Source organism: Cutaneotrichosporon cavernicola (genome assembly GCF_030864355.1).
Source record: "Cutaneotrichosporon cavernicola HIS019 DNA, chromosome: 4".
NCBI classification, from domain to species: domain Eukaryota; kingdom Fungi; phylum Basidiomycota; class Tremellomycetes; order Trichosporonales; family Trichosporonaceae; genus Cutaneotrichosporon; species Cutaneotrichosporon cavernicola.
Genome location: NC_083396.1, coordinates 1,451,677 through 1,472,129, shown reverse-complemented (window position 1 = coordinate 1,472,129; position 20,453 = coordinate 1,451,677). Strand labels below are relative to the sequence as shown.

General features: G+C 60.1%; 5 protein-coding genes across 5 annotated transcripts; 3 read left to right on the top strand and 2 right to left on the bottom strand.

Annotated features, from left to right (window-relative positions):
• Positions 1 to 10: 10 nt before the first annotated feature.
• CcaverHIS019_0405720 (uncharacterized protein) lies at positions 11 to 5,200 on the bottom strand (the record flags this gene model as incomplete). The annotated part of the gene is made up of 5 exons (XM_060600421.1): positions 11 to 2,821; positions 2,856 to 3,730; positions 3,768 to 4,307; positions 4,344 to 4,455; positions 4,493 to 5,200. 5 exons carry the CDS (start codon positions 5,198 to 5,200, stop codon positions 11 to 13), a joined length of 5,046 nt encoding a protein of 1,681 aa, XP_060457017.1.
• Positions 5,201 to 5,957: 757 nt separating this feature from the next.
• Positions 5,958 to 10,402, top strand: CcaverHIS019_0405710 (uncharacterized protein; the record flags this gene model as incomplete). Its single annotated transcript, XM_060600420.1, has 11 exons — positions 5,958 to 6,383; positions 6,417 to 6,608; positions 6,644 to 6,760; positions 6,795 to 6,894; positions 6,931 to 7,085; positions 7,119 to 7,853; positions 7,887 to 8,088; positions 8,123 to 8,698; positions 8,732 to 9,654; positions 9,690 to 9,830; positions 9,872 to 10,402. 11 exons carry the CDS (start codon positions 5,958 to 5,960, stop codon positions 10,400 to 10,402), a joined length of 4,098 nt encoding a protein of 1,365 aa, XP_060457016.1.
• Positions 10,403 to 10,986: 584 nt separating this feature from the next.
• Positions 10,987 to 14,368, top strand: CcaverHIS019_0405690 (uncharacterized protein; the record flags this gene model as incomplete). The annotated part of the gene is made up of 2 exons (XM_060600418.1): positions 10,987 to 11,071; positions 11,160 to 14,368. The coding sequence occupies 2 exons, from the start codon at positions 10,987 to 10,989 to the stop codon at positions 14,366 to 14,368; spliced, it is 3,294 nt and encodes a 1,097-aa protein (XP_060457014.1).
• Positions 11,945 to 12,196, bottom strand: CcaverHIS019_0405700 (uncharacterized protein; the record flags this gene model as incomplete). Its single annotated transcript, XM_060600419.1, has 1 exon — positions 11,945 to 12,196. The coding sequence occupies one exon, from the start codon at positions 12,194 to 12,196 to the stop codon at positions 11,945 to 11,947; it is 252 nt and encodes an 83-aa protein (XP_060457015.1).
• A 255-nt stretch (positions 14,369 to 14,623) lies between the features above and the next one.
• CcaverHIS019_0405680 (uncharacterized protein) lies at positions 14,624 to 19,718 on the top strand (the record flags this gene model as incomplete). Its single annotated transcript, XM_060600417.1, has 3 exons — positions 14,624 to 14,655; positions 15,220 to 15,241; positions 18,864 to 19,718. 3 exons carry the CDS (start codon positions 14,624 to 14,626, stop codon positions 19,716 to 19,718), a joined length of 909 nt encoding a protein of 302 aa, XP_060457013.1.
• Between the last annotated feature and the right edge of the window lie 735 nt (positions 19,719 to 20,453).

The following is a 20,453-nucleotide window of genomic DNA, read 5'->3' as shown; positions in this document are numbered from 1 at the left end:
ACTGTAGAGTCTAGTTGCTGCAGGCGACGTGTACCGCGCTCCCATCTGCACGCACGTCCACCTTATCCCCCGCCTTCCAGAGAGCCTTGTTGCACAGTGCGCAAGTTGATGAGTGTGGGCTCCAGCCCGCCTGGCTCTTCGCCACCTTCTCGCCCAGCAGCTCGAACATGTCCGCGTCCACAAGCCGGATGCTCAAGGACAGCACGTCCGTGTCCTGTCGGAACGAGTCAAGCATGCCGGACAATATCGCGCGGAACTCGGAGTATGCGCGTGCTCCGCCTTTCTTGCCCTTGCCCTTGCCCTTGCCAGTCGGTGCGGCTTCGACGAGGCGCTTGAACAGCCGCGCAAACGAGAGGTGCGCTGAGGACGTCGATAGCAGTGCCTGCAGCGTGTCCTGGACGAGGCCACGCAGTGTCTCGAGCGCTGACGATCCCAGGTCGTCTTGCTTGAGGGCCGACACTGAGTGTACGAGCTCGGTGATCGAGTGGAGCACGCCGAACCACATGTCCTCAGCGTCGCTACTCTCGCCTGAGTGCTCCTGGCACAGCCGAATGGCCATATGCGCTACGCTGGAGAGCGTCGCTAGTGACGCGTGGATGTCGCCCTCTGAGTGCCGGTGGATGCCCTCGGCGAGATCGGCGCCGCGTGAGGCAAGGACTGAGTCGATCGTCTCGAACGTTTCCTTGCGTTGGCCGTTGCGGTCAAGCGCCCACAGCTGACCTTCGGGAACGCCGGCCATCTCGAATTGCTCCGCCAGGAGAGGCAGGTCGAACGCTGCCTTGCCTTGCTCGTCAAGGAACGGGAGGATCGCGGATGGGTCCTGCTGTGCCAGGAGCGACACGTACTTGTGACGAGCGCTGTTGTGGAGGTGTTTGGATGGCTGCAAGATCACGCCGTCATCTTCCTGCCCGTCGTCGCTCTCGTTCTCGTCAGCCTTCGGGTCAAGCAGACAGCGTAGATACGCTGCCTGCTTGTGCTCAGATCCGTCAAGCGCCTTGATCGCCGACTCGTGGAGGGACGGCAGAGACCGGTCGAGGAGAAGAGCCGTCTGGCGCACACTAAGGTCGAAGAGGTGAGGCAGCGCGTTGGACGCAGCGGTCAACACCTCGTCCGGGACAATGCCAAGAGAAGTCTTGGAAACCGTGATGATCTCGTCGAGGCTAGTGAAAACACCGTCGTCTGCGTCTGGGTCCCTCAACAGCGTGTCGATTAGCGCACCCCATTTCCGGTCGCGCCTGCACGCCGCACGCAGGATGCGGAAGAAGCCTGCCTGCTCGAAGCGGCCCAACATTTCGTCGGCATCGTGAGGCGTGTATGCTGAGAGGAGGTACTCGGCCGCGAGCTGCCTGTCCTCGCGCGTCGACTGGTCGGGGTCGGAGGCCAGGCTCACAAGGATGCGATGTGATGTTGATGGCGGAATGAAGATGAACTGAGGGTACTTTGGCAGGTTGCGCGCAACAAAGATGTGAAGGAACGTCACGTCGCTCGAGTGGAAGCCGTCGTCCATTACGTCGAGCATGAGGTTGATGATCGTTTGCCGGTTAATTGCGCGGGACGGGTCGTTGAGATACGGGTCCTCGAACGCCAAGTCCATCGCGTGGAGGAACGCCTCTGTGTCGAACTGCAGGAGCAGCCGCAAGTATGGGTACGCTGGTTCAAAGCCTCCCGAGTCACTCTGATCGGTGAGCACGAGGTCGTTTGAGCCTTGGGGCCATTCGACCGTGCGATCAGAGAAGAGCAGGCTATACGCGGCGGTCCTAGCCGACGCCGCCTCACTCTCCCGCATCTGCTCGCCGGACGGGTACCAGAGGCCAGAGAGAACGTTCGCAACGTAAGCGTAGAGCTTGTAAGCGTCCGGTGCCAGCTCTTCCTCCACATCTGATCGGTCGACGCTGTCGCCGACGAGGCTGGGGCGTTCGCGACGAGCACGCTGGATGTCACACACGATGCCAATGAGCTTGACAATCGGGGCAGCATAGTCGCCCATGGCTTGAGTGTAGACGTGGATGAGGGCGTCCCACAACCCATGCTCCTCGCACAGCGTGACAGCCTGGTTGATGTCGAGCGAGTTGGGAGCAATATGCCAAATAATGGCCTCCGCCAGGCCGTACTCGCCCTGGATGTCGTGCATGGAGATCATGGCCTGAACGACGTTTGGCGGCACCTCAGACACGCGGTCCTCAAAGATGTATCCCTCGAGGCGGGCCAGGAAGATGTTCTGGATGCCCACGTTGGCAAAGTGCTCGTACGCCTCGTCGAAGAGGAATTCGGAGTCGTGCATGGCCAAGCACGCGTCGATGCAGGCCGTCGCCAGGCCCTCAAAGAGTGAAGTGAGGTCCACCCCTCGGCCATCGGCACTGAAGTGCGTGTCGTCGTGCATGCGTTCCTCAGAAAACGCCCAGTCGAGGGAGGCTCGCATCAGTTCGCGAACACGGGTGCCGACTACGTCGCGCCGGGCACCGGGCTCTTCTGGTAGGCCGATCGTGTTGCCTGCAGCTCGGCCTTCGTAGTACGCCAGTGCCAGGTTGATGGCGGCGAGGAAGTCCCCCTTGTGGACGTTTGCCAAGACGCGATCGTTCCAGTGCTGCAGAGTGCCAACCTGGACATTGGCCTTGGTGAGGAGGAAAAGCTTCTCGCGGAAGGTTCGCGCGCTGCTGGCGATGGTGTTCGGCACAGCGTCGATGTCGGCCTTGCGGATGCTGAGACCAGAGTAGAAGTCTTGCGAGGTGAGAAGCTTCGTCTGGAGCGGAGTGTTCTCGATGGCCTTCATCGTACGGACGTTGATCAAGAGCAGCTCCTCGTTGGTGATGATCAAAAGATGCTGAACGTCAGTGACGGCTGGTCACGCCACTCACGTCTGAGTCAAACCAGTGAAGAGACTGGATGGGGTTCGGAGCTTCCCAACGACGGCCCTCAATGAACTCTGGTGATTTTATCTGCGCAGGCTTCTTGTCATTCTTGCTGGCGCGTTGCGACCGTTCCAGCAGCTCGGTGACGGACACACGAACGCGGAGGAAGCGCAGTGACGTGCCCCACGAGTACGCGAGGACGGGGTCGGACGGGGGCGACGTTGCGGTTCCTGCAGTGACCTCTCCGGACTTGAGCCATACCGCACAGCCAACAAATCCTCCGCAATCGCCACCGGCCGTGTCGCGCATCTTGCGGAACCATGTCTTGGCGGAGGGCTTCATACCAACAACAACAAGTTTGACAGGCGTGAGGAGCGCTGTGACGTGGAACTCGTCTGTCGCGTGAGGAGCTGCACCGTGAGGGAGAGGTAATGCCGCAAACAGTGTTGTGGGCTTCTTGACCGGCTGAGACCGGATAGAGCTGGGCGCCGACGTCTCCCCTTCATTCCTTGCAGAGTCAAGCGGACGCTCTGGTCGTTCGTGCTCCCGCTCGGGATACGAGCCCAGCATCCGAACAACGTCATTACTGTCAACCCCCATCACACGGCCCAGACTGAACCAGAACGCCCTACCCTCCTCGTCGGCAGTGACGATGGAAGTGTGGCGCTTGCCGACGAAGCCAATGTGGATAATCCGAGACCCTTGCAGGTGGCCTTCCTTACGACCAGAGAGGACTTGCGCCAAAGCCACTGCGAGACATGTGCGGCTCGGCTTTGACGGATGTGACAGGTCCCAGAGGAAGATGTTGCCGCTCGCGTGACCTACGCCGATCCAGGTCTGATCCGGGCAGACGGTCACTGCGGTAACCGGCCCAGACAGAACTGTGATGTGAGCAACGGCCGTCGCGGTGCCTCTTACCAGTCGCCTCATTGCCCAAGACGCTTCGCACCTCCTGGTTGAAGCCATATACCACCACGTAACCACCCTGCGTGCCGACAGCTATCATACCGTTCGTGTCCATGACCGTGGGAGTGCCCAGACTCCTCTCCGTTGGCGGTGGAGAAGGTGCCTCGCCTACTCCTCTCCCCAAGGAAAGGCCGAGGACAGACCCTGTCCGCTTGGATGGGGACGGGCGTGGGGTAGGCGATGAGGCGCCATTTTCTCGGTCTCGGTCTCTGGCCCGATTAAACAGGTGCGCAGACAGGTGGCGCAGGGGGTGGAACGTGAACGCTGGGCCTTTCATGTCCTCGGCGACAGGCGGTGATTCCAGCGCCGAAGCCAAAGGGCGGGACGGGCCGGCTAATGACGTGGTTGAAATCGAGTCCGAGCGAGAGAGGGACACCTGCGAAAAGTGGCTTGGGAGACGTGTGTGATTGGCAAGGCTCGATGCCGTCAAGTGGGTAGATGTAGAGGTGTTGCGGGTGTGGGGTTGCGATCGCAACCTTGACACCGAAGGGTCTGTACGTTAGCACTAGCCGCGACCGTGCCACGCACGGATGTAGGATCGCGAAGGGCCAGAGGGGCTAGCGCGCATGGGCGACTGTATCCTCTCCTGAACGGACGCAGAGAGTGATGTTGTGGAAGGGGTTCGCATGGAGGATTCCCCCTGATCAAGTTAGCCGTGTCATTGTCTTGTCACTCACCCTCGAGTGCACCGGCAACGCGCCAAACTCGTCTTCCTCCTTCTCGACAGACAGCGTATCGACCGCCTCTCCACTGTCGAGCAGCACATTGCGGACGGCCTCGTCGTAGCCCTGGCCGCTCTGAAGATAGCTCGACGGATCATCGTCACCCGAATCATCTCCATCAGCCAGGAACATTGCACGATTGCGATCGCGCCGTCGGGTCGGCGAAGGCGTTGGTGACTGGTCGGCGAGCGACAACACCTGCTCCAGACGCTTGGAATACTCTGCGGTATCTTGGTGCTCATCCTCGCTTTCTGGTGTGCCCGTATCTGGCTGGTATCGTAACCATGGATCGGTGGACCCGGTCGACAGTTCCGGTGAAAGGGGCGGTGAGGGACGGCGCCAATAGTCGCTTGGGCCCTGTTCTGAATCCTCATTCTCGTTGAATCCTTGGTCGCTGGCCTGGCGCCAGAAGGGTGGTGGGTGGTCTCGCAACTCGGTGTCACCCCATGAGTCGGCGGCCCATGGTGGTTGAGCCGGTGTGCGTGTGTCGGCCGTGTCGTCCGGCAGGTTCGCGTCCTCAGTAAGGGCGGATTCGTCAAGGGCGGGCTCGTCACTGCCGCCGCTCGAGGTGCTGAGGTGGCGGGGGCGAATTGTGCGATCACCCGAGGAAGCGTTGGAGACTGTCCGTGTTGGTCGTTGTTGTGGGGAAGTGGGTTTGGACATGTCGTTGGCAGGTAACGTTGTCATGTCAATCAATGCTCGGCATGTTGGCACCGGCGAGCGGGCCGGGGTACGTGGAAAGGGGCAAGTCGAGGTTGTTAATGATTTTGAGCGTGGTGAGTGTGTAGGTGTGACGGTGGACTGTATTGTATGAGAGTGGTAGATGAGTGATGGATCAACGGACAGATAGGGAGGAGGGCCGAGGAGAGGGAAGGTCCAAGTGGTGTTGCTATGAGATTGGGACGAGACATCCAAGTGTTACAGTTACAGTCAGTTTATTACATGACCAAGTGTTCCGTGAGCCCGCGTGTCAGAGCTCGACTTGATGACCACGTGGAAAAGCTTAAATACTAGTTCCACTTAGTTTAATACGTACTAGCAAAAGGGAGGGCGCGGTTGATTTTTCTTTAAGGCTTGACTGCAGTTTGACCCTTGATTTGAACCCTGTGAGGGGCGGCGAGGGGCGCCATAGCCACTCTCCTGTAGCCAAAAGAGCCAAACAACACTCTCCTCCTACGATCCAACAGCTCATTTACCTTTTACCTATCTGTCCCAACAACCCATCATCCCATTCATCCCATCATTCACCATCCACCATCCCTCATTATCTCATTACCCCTCTCACTCACCAAACATTCATATAAACTATACTTTCAAAACAGTGAACGGCCACAACGACCACACGACCACACGACCACACGACCACGGCAATTATCCTTTATTCTCTTGACTCTCAACCACCCTCCTCTGGGACGACGCCATGCCCCCCATCGTCACCGGATCCCCCTTCCGCCGTCCTCGCAGCCGCTCACGTGGACCCGCTGCCCGCTCCCCCTCCCCACCCCCCCTCCCACCTAAGAAGTCGTATATCGACCTCAACTCGTCCGCACGCCGATCCTTCCCCGACGCCCAGGGCAAACCACTCCGCGCCTTCCTCAGTGATGTCGTGGTTGTCGGGCCGGAGAACAACGAAACGACCGCTCTCTTAAGCAAGCTCGGAGACATCGTCGAGCGGCCCACGGCCATTCCGCGGCCCCCAAAGGCGATTGCATCTACATTGCCGCAACCCACAGGGGAGAGGGAGGGTTCGAAGCAAGAGGAATTGGGCAAGCTGCTCAGAAGCCGGATTGAGGAGCTCGTACGAACCGAGCGGTCTTACGTGTCACGCGTCAAGGCCTTGAAGCTCGTGAGGTGATAGAGAAGTAGGAGCTGACCTCAGTCGTACGCCGACCCCCTGCGACACTTTGCCAAGTCGCCCAGTACTAGCATCATCCCTGTGTACGAGGCCAAGACGTTGTTTGGCAACATAGATGCGGTGCTGCCCGCAGCGATGGCGTTTCTGGCAGATCTTGAGAAGATGTGGGAGAGCGGACAAGCTGACATGGTCGTCGGGGATGTCTGCCTTAATCATGTACGTGTGTGGATGTGGCGACAGCTGACCCCCAGCTCAAGACCCTTAAGACCCTCGACTGCTTCCGGACATACATCGCAAACCAGGATGAGGCGCAGAAGACGTTCAACGAGATGAAGAGGAAACACCCTAGATTCGTGACCTTTATTGATGTGCGCTCGCGTGGCTACTGCAGCTGACATCCAGAGCACCAAGTATCAGACTACAGGCATCGGAAACATCGGGCTGTTTGAGCTACTGATGGAGCCTGTTCAGCGTGTCCCGCGATACATTCTTCTTTGGGAAGGTGAGCTGGGTGCTCGCTAACCGTTACTGATAGCAGAAATGGTCAAATACATGTCGGTACTTTCTCCTCAGCGCGCCAAGCTGTTGGAAGCAAAGGACATTGCATCGCGCATTGCACGCTGCGAACCAGATGAGCGGACTGTGCGGGCTACTGTTATGTACTCCTTGGAGCGCAACGTCGATGGGTTCCCTGTAGGTTTGTGACATCGGCGTAACTGACTTCAGGCGAGCCTCTACAGTAACAACCGCGACTATCTCGACTCGATCGACGCCGAGGACATGACCACAGACGGAGTGATCTACAACCCTCGCGCCAGTCGCCCTGTGTCTATCAAGTCTGGCAAGTCAAGCACTGTTACGTCGTTCGGCTCCAGCAGCAGCTTTGCATCGCCGCAGAAGGAGGTTGGCACACCCAACCCGCTTCACTGCACACTCGTCTTGTTCGACGACAAACTCATGATCACCAAGCGCCAGGTCCAGGCTATCAGTGGCTGCAGGGCAACCGGGCTCGATGACATCAAGGGCCTTATAAAGTCCGGGGGCGGCGTAGCAGTCAAGGAGAAGGACGGCGCGCGGCGGGCCCAACTCAAGTTCCGCGGCGTGGTAGACATCTTGGACGTTCGTATCGCAGACGTTGGAAATGGAGACTTCCAACTCTTCTTCGAGCAACCCATTGCAGACCAAGGCGACCGCTGGAACTTGCCACTCCGCACATTCCAGGTGTGCCACCCGCCAGCACCAGTCGGGCTCGATTCTCAAGCAGCCCGCACAGACAAGCTTCGCTTTGTACAGAATGTCTGGGCCGCACAGGCGCTCGCGCGCAGCAAGATACTTCCGTCACAGGTAAAGCAGACCCCATACGTCCTAGTTAGCGACGAGACCTTTGACGTCGACGGGTCGCGAGTGAAAGCCTACTGGAATGTCTGGACGATGGTGGGATGGTCTGCCGAACAGCGAAAGGTAAGTTTGGACGACTTCCAAGCTGATCTTCAGGCAAAGGTCCTGGTGGAGGTCGCAGGCTCAGACTACGGCGACTTGCCTCTACCCGAGCCCGATGAGTCGACCACACTCATCATCCGCTTAGAGCCGTTGGCTGGGGACCTCTGCCGCGTCTCTTACATCCCAGCGAAGGGTGAGCCTGTCGTCCGCGAGCTCATCGGATCAGAGGACGTGAACAAGACCGTTGTGGAGAGGAGTACGTCGCGTCTTAGATTTGGACTAACATGCAGTCTCGAAGGCCATGGTCTACGTGCTGCCATCCAACAACCCGAACCCGTTAATGCAGACGCCGACGCTCAGCAAGAGAGCCTCGCGTATGCTCTTCGGCTCCAGCACCGCCTCCTCCCGAGGAGGGCACGGCAGCGGCGATGGCTTCGGCTCAACAAGCACGACGAGCACGCACCGCAGCCGCTCCATCACTAGTCGGAGCTCGGGGATGGACAGCAGCGCACTCTCAGGCGTCGACACCATCTCCTCAGCTGGCCACGGTTTGTCTCAAGCGTCACCCGCTTCACCGTGCTCGCCCATGTCGCCCTACAACCCCTCGTCGCCTCCGAGGTCACTTGCCAAGTTAGAGAGTGGCCAGGGCCGGGCTTCTCCTGCTATGGAGGACTACTCGGACGACAGGCTCGCTTTTCGTCTTGACGAGGCGCGCAACAACTCCCGCTCCCTCGCAGCGATGGCATCGCCGCGTCTTCCTCCACCCTTCCCGAGTGCGCCTTCACGGGTTACGGCCATGCGTGAGCAGCTGGAGGCACGCGAGCGCCATGCCAAAGCCGCCGCGGAGGAGGACGAGAGAATGAAGAGTATGTTGAGGCCAGTAGCAGCGCTAACTTCAGCCCGCTCGTCGCCGTTAAAGCCGGGCATGTCCCCAGGAGACCTGATCACGCGAGTCCAGGTCCCAACATTAGCCTCTTCGATCACGGAGAGTCTCTCGCGCGACTCGTCCTTAGGTTATTTACCCCAGTCGCCGACAAAGTCGGTGCTCTCCAGGGCAGGCACATTAAGCCGATCCGGCACGATGTCTCCGAAGGGTCCCCGCCAGCCGCCCGGGAGGGGCGGATATGTCGCTCCTCTGCCGCCTCCGACAGCCAGTATCGTTCCCTCAATGCTGCAGCAGCCCGATGCTGTTGCGATGGAGAATGTGATGAATGGCGTGTCCCAGCCAACGCCCCTCTCCATCCCCAGCCACGCCGGAACTGAGGCCCCGCCGACGCGGAGACCGCTTCCCATACCACAGGGTCCAGCCGCCCCACCTCCGACGGTCTCGCGGCTGATGGGCCTAGGCGCCGCTCCGAAGCTTAGATCCATCTCTGGAAGCCGCGGGCCTCCGCCTAACGACGAGAACGTCTCGCCTGTCGCTCAGAAGCGTGCACACCCCGCCGAACACCTGTCGCCACGCAAGAGAACGCCGAGCGACACGGTCACGTCCCGCCACGAGGGCGACCTAACGCCGACGCAGGCTCACATGCCCCGATACCCATCGACCCTCAGCGCAGGCCCGTCGAGGGCGGGGTCGTGTTCAGGGTCTGGCAAGAGAATCCTCACGCCCAGAGATGAGAGGCGATCGAGTGGTGCCCTCACTCCTTCGAAGAGAGTATCAAGCGTAGCCTCCGTCGCCAGCGTCGCAAGCATGCAGAGTACAACGTCAACCGCGACCGTTGATACGGTCTGCACGCTCAAGTCAGCCATTGAGCAGTGCGACGTGGTGATGAGCGACCACCCGGACCTCGCTTCCGCGGCCGATGCCGCCAGGCAAACAGTTCGTGTCTGATTCCAGAACCTGGCTAACGGCAGATTGGAGATGCACGCAAGCAGGCCCGTGCCGTGCGCAAGAACGTGGTGGTGTTGAGCAAGCAATTGAAGGAGTCGCGGCGTGAACGCCGGTTTGAGAGGCAAGCGAGTTTGGCGCGCTCGCCGCACAACCGCAATATACATGTGAGCTCCTAGTCCTTGAATGAAATTGACAACTGGCGGAGCTCATCTCCTCCACCGACGACGTGACGAGTTTCGGTGCCGACATCCCCTTGTACAAGGACAGCTCAGAGGAGCAGCTCAAGGTCCTCGTGAACAGTACCCAGGCGGTCGAGGACCACCTCGCCCAAGCGCTAGCCGATACCGAACGAGTGCGCATGCTCGCGCGCAACGCGAGCCTGCAGGCAGACCTTGTTGCCCAGCTCGAGGCGCAAGTAACCCGCGCAAAGGAACGCGAGGATCTCCTCCACACCCAGCTTGCTGCGAAGGAGATGGAGGTGGACGAGATCTACAATGCCTTCAATGTCGAGCTGGACGGGATGTACAACGACATCGCGCTGGGTACAGAGGACGCTGTGCAGACTGCGCTGCGACAAGATCTCCAAACAACCAAAGGAAAGAGGAACGAGCTCGCCCTCGAGAACCAGCGGCTGCGCGACGAGCTCGCCAAAGAGCGCTTGCGCCGGGAGCAGATGGCTGGCGTTCTCCGGATGCATGGAGGGCCGGATTTGTCGGTGACGCATGACGAGGCGTAGGCGAAGTCGAGGCATACACAGGCGTGAGCTGGTCTCAGGCACATAGACACTGGTAACAACAATAGCCCCCGGGCGCTTCTTGTACATGGATTATGGTTACATAGGTTGCTTGCACCTCTGTTCACAACTCACGGTTCTAGCTAGACCTTACAGTAGGTACTTGTCGACTCTCATCCGGAGCACACGGAGCACTGGCGCACTGTCATGACACTCCCCCTACACAACACAACAAGGAGGCGTGTGATATTGCTTTAAATGTAAGAATCATTACTCCAAGGGTAATCAGGGAACCCACGTGGTACAGGGTAATACTTCTCCACGCTCTCCACTACCCAGTCAGGGATCAGGCACCAATGACCATGACGACATTCCCCGACCTAACATCTGGGTTTGCTTCCGTTTGCCACTCAATACCCCACTTGAGAGTCGGGATGATCACTGATCACTTACGACTAGTTATCACTACTACCACCACAGTGTGTGATGCGCATCCGCGTCAACGTCTTGATCTGACATTCACTCTTGTCTTTCACAAACTTTTCCATCCTATCCGACATCGACAAACTACACTCGTTACATTCGACATGAGGCCGGTCGCCCTGCTCGCCTTTGCGGCTGCAGTGTCGGCCGCACAGCTGCCTCTGGCAAGCTCAGAGCCAGACATGGAACGTGAGTTGTGACGACGGGCACCTCGGACATCGCCAGAATCCCAAGCTGCTCATCCCATGCCCATCTGGACCTACCACTAACAACCCAGCCTATTCCGAGACAATAATGAGCACGCTGTCCGCTTCTAACAAGCACGGCACCTTTGTGCACCTCCTCCAGCGGTCCAAGCTCGTGCCGATGTTGAGCCGGTTTAATGGATCGATCTTTGCACCGACAGACGCAGCATGGAAGGCGTGGGAAGATGCGCACCGGCCCGACACGGACGAGCGCGTACACGGTTGGCTTGGGACGTCGGGTCTCGCCGAGTGGCTCCTCAACGACGACGAGGCCGAAGCCGCGCTCGCGCGCCGCGTCGCTGCAGCTGGGGTCGACGGGCCGCGCGTTCGTGCGGAAGCAGACAATCAGAACTGGGCAATGCGGCAGCATCTCCTGTACCATATCCTCAACTACACGCTCACAGAGAGGGATTGGGCGCCACGGGAAGAGAATAACATTACTATCGAAACGACCTTGCTATTCCCTATGGGCAAGGAACCGGCGCCCTCGCCTATCCCACCACCTGGGACGCCGTGGACCCCCACACATGGACAGGGGCTACTTGGCAGTCATGGTCAGCGGCTACGCGTCGCTCTGCCAGGCAGTGTGGAGGGCGGGGATCGCGGGCTCGTTGGCTTCGATCACTTCGGTAAGAACGGGGCTTGTGTGTGGGACGGCTCTGGGTGGGAGAATGATCCGAACAACACACACATCTGGACAGGTAGGGATCCCGACACAGACAAGAACAAGGACAGGAAGAAAGAACGCGGCGTGCGGTGGGTACGCAACGGCGTCGTCATCGGCCTCGACGGCGTGCTCGCCCCACCCTCGAGCCTCCTAGACACGTTGCGAAACACGCCTCAGCTGGCGTATCTTGCGCAGCTGCTTGACGTGCCGCAGGAGACGCAGCTCCCACTCCCGCCGTCCCTCGACGAGGCCAAGCACGTGACATTGTTCGTGGCGTCCGAGGACGCGTTCACGACAGCGTTCGACGACCTCGAGCGCGGATACCTCCGGGGTTTGTTTGGCATCGAAGGCCTCAGCCGCGTGCTGGCGCCCGGCACGATCCTGGTGCTTGACGACAAGCATCCCGTTGGCTGGAGCGACATGTGGAGCAAGAAGGGCACGAATGTCTCAAGCGCCAGCGACATCCTCGAGGTAACTGGGAAGAACGGCTCGCTCTCAGTAAACGGCACGACCGCTGAAGTTGTGGACATTTTCACCGCCAACGGCGTGATCCACATCATGCCCAACGTCATCCTGCCTGAGGGCTTCGAGCTGCTGAACTCGGCTGAGAAGGTACTACTGTCGCGCAATGCGACGCGCTTTGTGTCACTCATGCGCTCGGCCAACCTATCCGTTCGGTATATTGGCGAGCCAGGGAAAAAGGCCAAGCGCGGCTTTACAATCCTCGCCCCGACCGACGACGCCATCGATTACATGGGTTACCTCGGGTCGCAGGGCGTGCTCCCACTTGAGCTGTCTGGGCTCTTCCCCCAGAGCATTGCGGGGCCGCTGGGACTGTCATCAGTGCCTGGACCTCCTGCGGATGACACTTCTCCGTTAGCCCAGCTGCTCAAATACCACATCCTTGCAGGCAGTTACGCGCCGGACGATGTCAAGGACGATATGCTGATCCCGACCGAGCTCTCAACTGCCGAGCTCGGAGGCGCACGTCAGCCAATCCGTGTCGAAGTCTCGGAGCGCCGCATGTCGGGCGCCACCTGGGACGTCGAGGTCGGCGAGATCTCGTTTGGCGGCGCGAGCGTTGTCGGCCAGCCGGTCAAGAGCGGCGACACGATCATCTACTTCATGTCCGAGATCCTTGCACCACCACTCGACACGCTGCAGACCGCCATCGGCGACCTGCAGCTGTCCACGTACATTGCTGCCGTATACGCAGCGGGTCTCGAGCGCTCGATCAAGAAGAACCCTGCCACCACTTATTTTCTCCCTCGTAACAAGGCTTTCAACAACCTCGGCCTCGCGATGAAGTACCTCCTCCTCCCTGAGGGCCGCGACGAGCTGCGCAAGGTGCTGCGCTACCATGCGGTCGAACAACTGCTCTACACGCGCGATGTCGAAGTCGGGCTGACAGTCCTCAAGACGATGGAAGGAGGCAATATCTTGCTTGACAGGAGCGACAACAACAACTATACGCTCCGCTCGCCGTCCCAGTGGCCGAAGCACGACTCTGGCAGCGCGTCTGTCCCTTCCAACGGCGACCTGCGGCCAGCTGTCCTGCGCGCACACAACGCACTGACGGAGACGGGTGTGATCCACATCATCGACAGCGTCGTCCTCCCCGCTGACGTCAAAATTAATATCGCAAAGCTCATCCGCGGCTCGAAGCAGCACACGATGCCAGAGCTCCTCGTCAAGGCAGGCTTCGGATGGATTCTCGAAGGGCGTCAGCCGACTGACGAAGAGGTGTCAGACCTCGGCCTCCCTGGGGACTTCCGCACCTTGGGCAAGAGCAAGAACGGTAAGGGGGATGGAAACGCGAACCCCGACGACCTCGCCCAGCCGGCGTACACTGTCCTGGTGCCGACGGATAAGGCGTTCTCGCGCATTAACATGACGTACTACTTCTCGGACCCCGAGGCACTCAAGCGCTTGCTGAAACTGCACATCATCCCGTCGAACTTGGGCGCGAGCTTGCCCAAAGGTAGCTCGGAACACGGGCCGCGCCAGCCACCCGCGGACAACACACCTCTGGCGCTCGAAGACGACGTCGTGTACCCCACTCTCCTCGTATTTGAGAGTCAGTACGGTGAGGTTGGCTTCCGCGCCCAAGGGGACGACGACTTTCTTGTCGGTGTGCGCAATGCACGTGGAGGGTCTTCCGATCGCCCGGCTCGCACAGGCCCAGCGGGCCGCGCAAGTGTGCGATGGGAAGCAGCCAAGCAGTCTATCATCGGCATCCTCTCAACCACCAGCATTCATTCTGACGCCCACACTGCTGATGATCCCGCCAGCACGCCCCTCTGGCGGGGAGGCATGACTCTCGGCGGCGGCGTGATTGTCATCGACGCCGTGCTCGAGCCATACGACCCGCCGTGGTTTACGCGCTGGGGCTGGCTCGTGCTCACGGTCTTTGGCACCGTCGCAGTCGTGAGCTTGGCTGGGGTGAGCGTGTGGTGGTGGTGGGCCACCACCAAGAAGAAGCAGGAGGGGTACGAGCGGCTCGCCACGGCACAAGAGGAGGCACGACAGGAGGAGGAGAACCGGCATTGGCGCAGAACGAGCCGCGAGACGTAGAGACCTCGTCGTGCGCCAGAGAATAGAGGGGAAGATGGGGGTAACGCGGGTTATAGATTTGTTGTGATCAGATCCTGTATGCATTTCGCTTTGTATGTGGATTGCGGCCAAGTAGAGTAGGTGAGTGGTGAGTGGCGGTGCCTCTACTTCCGACCAAGAGGTATCCGTAACATCGTGTCTCATCATGCCATCAACACGCGACATGACGCTTAGAATGCCTGCAACTGGGTTTCCAGGAAGACGGTAGCACACAGTATGCGCGACATGATGCATCGAGAGAACAGGATGTCTCACGAGGGCGCAGGGATGTGCTGCGCCACAGGGACGGGATTATGGGATTAGTCAGTGTTAATTAGATATTAGGGCAGATGCAAATACTGGATACTAATAGCAGGCTTGGGCTGGGGTTAGAGTTGACGGGATCAAGTTGCTGACCGCTGCGCTAATTAATGAATTGGGCGGGTCACTGATCCTATTCAGCTTTCTAGGGCACACCACCACACTGCTATACCACCATTACTAACGAACAGTACTCCCTAACCAACCAACTTGTTAGCCATCAAGCCCCGCCACCAATTCCCCACTCCCTCACTGCACTACCACTGTCACTGTCACTCGCTACCATCATCCACACTCGATCTTCCTCGTCATCCTCATCACCTTCATCACCTTCAAGTCTCAACCTCGACTTCAGGCCCACCTCCCTCCCAGACAAACTACCACCCGCCAACCCCACACCATCCAGCTCCACGGTCGTGCAGTCGAACGACACAACCCTTGGCACCCCTCTGACGCCTCACCCTCTTGCTCTGCGGACGCGACTCGCTTGCCACCGTCTGCGCGCGGCGTAGGCCAATCATCGACCAGCTCCATGTACGTCTGTTTGGTGACATTCAGCATTCAACATTCAACCACGTCGTAGCGTTCGTCTCTCAATTCCTCCAACAACCGCTCCTCGTCTACTTGTCCCCTCCTCCCTCACACTCACCTTCTATCCACCTCATCCACTCCTTCTCAATACCTGTCCCTCAGTTCCTCACCTTCCTCCTTCTGTTTACCATCTTCCTCCGTTCCCGTCTTATCCATCCCCGCCCTCTCTGTTCCCGCTCTCTCGCGCTCGTCGCTCACACCCAGGAGCACTGCAGTATGAGCGACTCGCCATCCGATCAGCATGCAGACACCGCGGCGCCTGTGAACGCGACGGCCACCGCGCCGCCAAACCCACCATCGACCAACACCAACACTGACCCTACCGCTCCTCCAGCCGTACTGGCGAAACTGGCATCCCCATCAGCTGCCCCTCCCACCGATACCGCATCCCACAATGAGGACCGGTCAACCCAGCCCGCTCCCGCTACCGAACGAGACGGCGCACCGTCCGCCGCGGACGGCGCATCCAAGCCGGAGGAGAAGAAAGACGATGCCGACAATCATACACTCGCGGACGCTGTCCATGCTCCTGCCGACACTGTCACTCACCCACCAGTTGTCGCTTCCGCGGTGCGGGTCCCCACGCCATCCTCGCGCACATCCACTCCGCCACTTGCCGCGCATGCGAAGAAGAAGTTTAGCTCGGTTAGCGTCACCAAGGAGTTCCTGAGTAAGGCCGCGAGTCCAGTGCCTGCGCCAGCAAAGCTAGGTGCGTACTATCATTTCTGTCGAGAGGCTCGTGCGCATTACTGACATTCTTCAGTGCGCCCAGCCGCAGTGGCTACCCCAGCCCAGACAACCTCCAAGCTCCTCTCCTCCAAACTCACCACCGTCCCCTCCTCTAAACCTTCCACCTCTCCCAAGCCACCAGCATCTGGTTCCGCATCGGCACCGTCCGCGCCATGGGCCAAGCCTGTAGCCCCGTTCGAGGCGGCGCCCACGTTACAACACCCAGCACCCACCCGGACTGCCATGCCCAATGTCGCCATGGGCTCTGGACAAGGGTTGGGAGCCGCAGCACGCCGCGCCTGGGGTTCAGTTGGCGCGAGCGAGCGGCGAGGGCCGCCTACAGGTTTATCGCGCGAGTTTCCCACCGCCAAAGAGGTCGCCGACGGGAAGCGCAAGGCCATGCTCAGCGCACAAGCCGTCGCGCAGGCCGAGGCCGCCCACAACCAGGCCATCTTGGATGACCTCAACGTGTTTACGCACTTGGAACCCAACGCGCACCGGTGGGACGTAAGTGTGACATGAGCGTAAACGCTGACAAGCAGGAGGAGGACGAGGACGACGATATGATCGACTTTGGCGACGGTCGCACGTACTCGTCTTTCGGCCATGCAGCAGAGAACCGCGATCACCTCGACCAGCCCGTTACCAAGTCGGAGCGCTTCGGCGACGACTTTGATCGCAGCTGGCCCAAGCGCGACGAGCAGCGCTCAAGGCAGGAGCAGGGGCGCGTGTTGTTTAACGCGTCATCTAACCGACTCGAGCCCCACGCACGCGGACTGCCCACCCAGTCCCAACCCCGCCTTGTGCCCCGCGACGCGCCTCGTCAAGACCGCGACCGCGCGCTTCCCCCTCACCTTGAGGCGGGGCGGGCTCTTCCTCCCCACATGGCTCATTCTGCATCGCCAGGGAGTGTCGGCTACGCGGCGTCAAGGCCCTCGTGGCGAGCGGGCCCCACCGATCGTGACCCAGGACACCACGCTGGGGAACACCGTGAGCGTCACCGCGAACTCCCAGTGCGCGACCCGCCTGCTCGCTCGCCTCCAGCGGAGCGCGCACCGTTGCCTCCCATACACGCAACTGCCCTCGCGCGCGAGCCGGCAGCTAAGCTGCCACCTCCCCCAGCAGCTGCACCCCCTGCGGTTGTTGCCCCTACACCCAGTGGCCAAGCGCAGGCTGAAGAGATGCACACAGCAGCAGAGAAGGCGCGTATGCGGCGCGTGGCGGAAGAGGCGGACCGTGAAGCGGCAGCCGAACGGGCACGCCAGAAGGCCCGCGAGTTGGCCGAGAGGTTTGGTCCAACCCCACCCAAGCCGGCAGCGCCCACTGCATCAGCTGCTGTACCTGCACCCTCTTCCGCACTCCCCCCGCCTCCTCCTGGACTGTCCAAGGCCATCCCACCTCCTCCCGGCTTCGCAAAGTCTGTTCAGCAAACCCAGCCTCAGATCACGCTGGCACCGCGGCCTAAGGACCTCACCAGTCCCCAGGCACCTATCACGGGGTTGCCTCAGCCTCCAGAACTGAAAAGCACCGCAGCAGACCGCGCGTCGTCCTGGCGCCGGACCGAGCCGCTGCAAGAGCTGCCGCAGCAGCAGCCGGTGGACCGCCTGGCTGATCGTCGGCCCAGCCACGATCAGGGCCGCTTCACGGACATACCACGTGAACTGCGTCGCGGCGCACGCGATCTCCCGCCGCATCCTCTGCGCGAGGTGTCACCCCATACACAGCAGCTCCCGATTTCGTCTCAAGGACGCGACCGCGAGGAGGCGCCTCGTTCACCCAACAGGCCAAAGGCGCCGCCTGGCCTGGAGCAACCGCGCCCACATGGCTTTGGCCAAATTGCCTCACCGCACCCTTCGAAGAGGGAAGCTAACTTTGACACCATGCTTGCGCGCATCCAGGCCGCCATGGCTCAGTCCAGACCGCTGGCGCTCGACGGCAAAGTGTCTGACGACTCGGCCTCGCCGGATGGCGACAAGCAGAAGAGTCCTGTGGAGGCTGTTAAGGACGTCGCACCCCCGGCGCCAGTGCCCACACCCGCTCATGCCCTTGCTACGCCTAACGGCCTTCCGGCTGAGAAGACCCCTGCGCAACAGACCCCTGCGCCTTCAAGACCGAGGAAGGCTGCGCCTGCCCCTTTACCCCATCTCCCTCCCGACTACTTTGACGCTACGCAGGCGCCAATCCCGCCCTCTCCACCCCCCGCGTGGCGGTTGTACAATGTCAAGCTACCCAAAGCGACGCCACCCAACAAGGATCCCCTCCCACGTTCACGCTTGAGAGCCGCCGAAGCCAAGAACCAGGCGCCTCGGGGTTGGACCCAAACCTTCGATCCACCACTGGAGCCCTATGCCCACTCACGCGTGCTGGCAGATGTGCTGCTTCCTCAGCCGATGGGGGGGCGCCGCTTCGTGAAGCCGGTTGACACTGGACTGATCGTCAGCCTTTCGCATCGCAAGCTCGTCCCGTACCAACGCAAGCCGAAGCAGCGCCTGGTAGAACAGCGCGTGCTCCCCGGTGGCGCACTTTCGTTTGGCAAACCCACGCGTCCCGCTCCACCTGAGCCTGCGCAAACTGCGGTCACTGCTTCCCAACCTGCTCGCAAGCTGGGCAAAGCTCGCATTGCCGTGCCAGGCCCCCAGGCGGAATCGATCCCGGCTGATGGCGCTAAGCCGCCGGCCGTGCGCTTCATGGTCTCCAGCGAACTCGACGGCGACAGTCTGCTGGACGAGATTAACAAAATGAGCCTCGAACACCTTGGGGAGGTGGAGGACAAGGGGTTAATAGAGCCAAAGGATCTCGTTGAGGTAAGCTATGTCGTAGTATTAGCTGACTCTAGAAACCTGGCACTCCGCCTCCTGCACCGGTATCGGCGCCGCGCACGAACCCGACTTCGCCCAGCAATCCTATTCCTGGCCCGTGGGCAAAGTCGACTCTGGCGTACTCTGTCACGTCTCCCGCGCGGGACGACCCCCAGCGCGAGCACCTCAAGAGTGTGTGGGAGCAGGCTGCCGATACGAACGTGGCTTCGTCGTCTGCGCCCGTGCCCGCGCCTAGCCAACCTGAGACGCCTCTATACCCGACGCTCAACTCACCTGCGACCGCGCCTGACCCGGCGAGCCTCAAGCCGGTGTACCCGATGGGCCAGTCCGCGTTCGGAGCCCGGGGCCAGTTCGGCCAGAGCTACAGCCAGTTCTCGGGGGCGACGAGCCCCGACGGAGGCATGGGTGTGCAGTACGGGATCATGGGCCGTGGACAGACGGCAGGCAATGCCAACGGCTTCCAGCAGGGCCTGTGGGCGCCATCGCCGTCGTTCGGTAACTCTCTCTCGGGCGGGTACGCGTACCAGAAGCCGCCAGAGAAGCCAACCACCTTCGCAAAGGACGCCAACCCTAACTTCACTGGCGACTTCCGCTACCCCGCCAACTCGAACCAGGCGTTCCAGGGCAACTACAACGGGTACCAGTACCGGAACCCCCAGCAGAGTTACGGACACGTGGGATACGGACACACAGGGTTTGGGACGCAGATGGCAGGCCCACGCGCCAACACGCAGTCGCGGTTTATGGGCAATGGCGAGTTCCCAATGGGTTACGACGCCAACTACTACTCTGGCCACGCCGGACAGCATCCAGCCGGGTATTCTAACGGGGGTGGAATGGAACAGCCGCGACCGGGGCGCAAGATGTGGTAGTGATTACAGAGAAGCGCGAGCTGAGAGCACGCGACTGATGATGGATGGAGAGGATTTTGGAGTCTCGGTATAGTTGCTGTCCGGATGGCATGAGTAGTGTCACTGAACGCGTGAGCTGTACAGTACAATGTAATAGCTCGCTCCTACATGCAAGCTGTTCAAGCTGTAATAGGCTGTAACTGGGAATGAAACCAGACGTGGATTCAACAAGTTTCAAGTTAGGATTTAGGGATTCGGCAGGAAAAATATGTCAGGATGTTAAGAATCTTTCCCTGCTGATCATTTAGCTGAAAGTATTCAGCTATATTCAGACCATCTTTCCTTCGAATGCTAGATAATATCTGGAATCCAGGTCCAGGAGATCCAGGAGATCTAGGAGAAGAGTGAAGAGTGAACAGAACAAACACGAGGGGCTGAGGGAGAGGCAGAGCACCAGGGGAGAGAGGGAGTCAAGAAAGCATCAGGGGCCGCGTAGAGTGAAGGCATGAATGGTTAGTCAGGTTGTGACAATTGTAACGAGAGGGACAACTTACTTCCACGCGACCCGCAATCCTCGACCCTAGACTCGCGGCTCGCAACCCGCCACCCGCAACCCCCGACTCGAAGGGCACTATGTAATAGCACGGCATGTGGTTGGGTCATGTTAGGGTGCGGTGATGATGATCGCGGGGAGGGAGATTGAGATTCGGGAATGCTCCACTTATAGATTCATACAGGGTATGCTGTGCTTCGCGT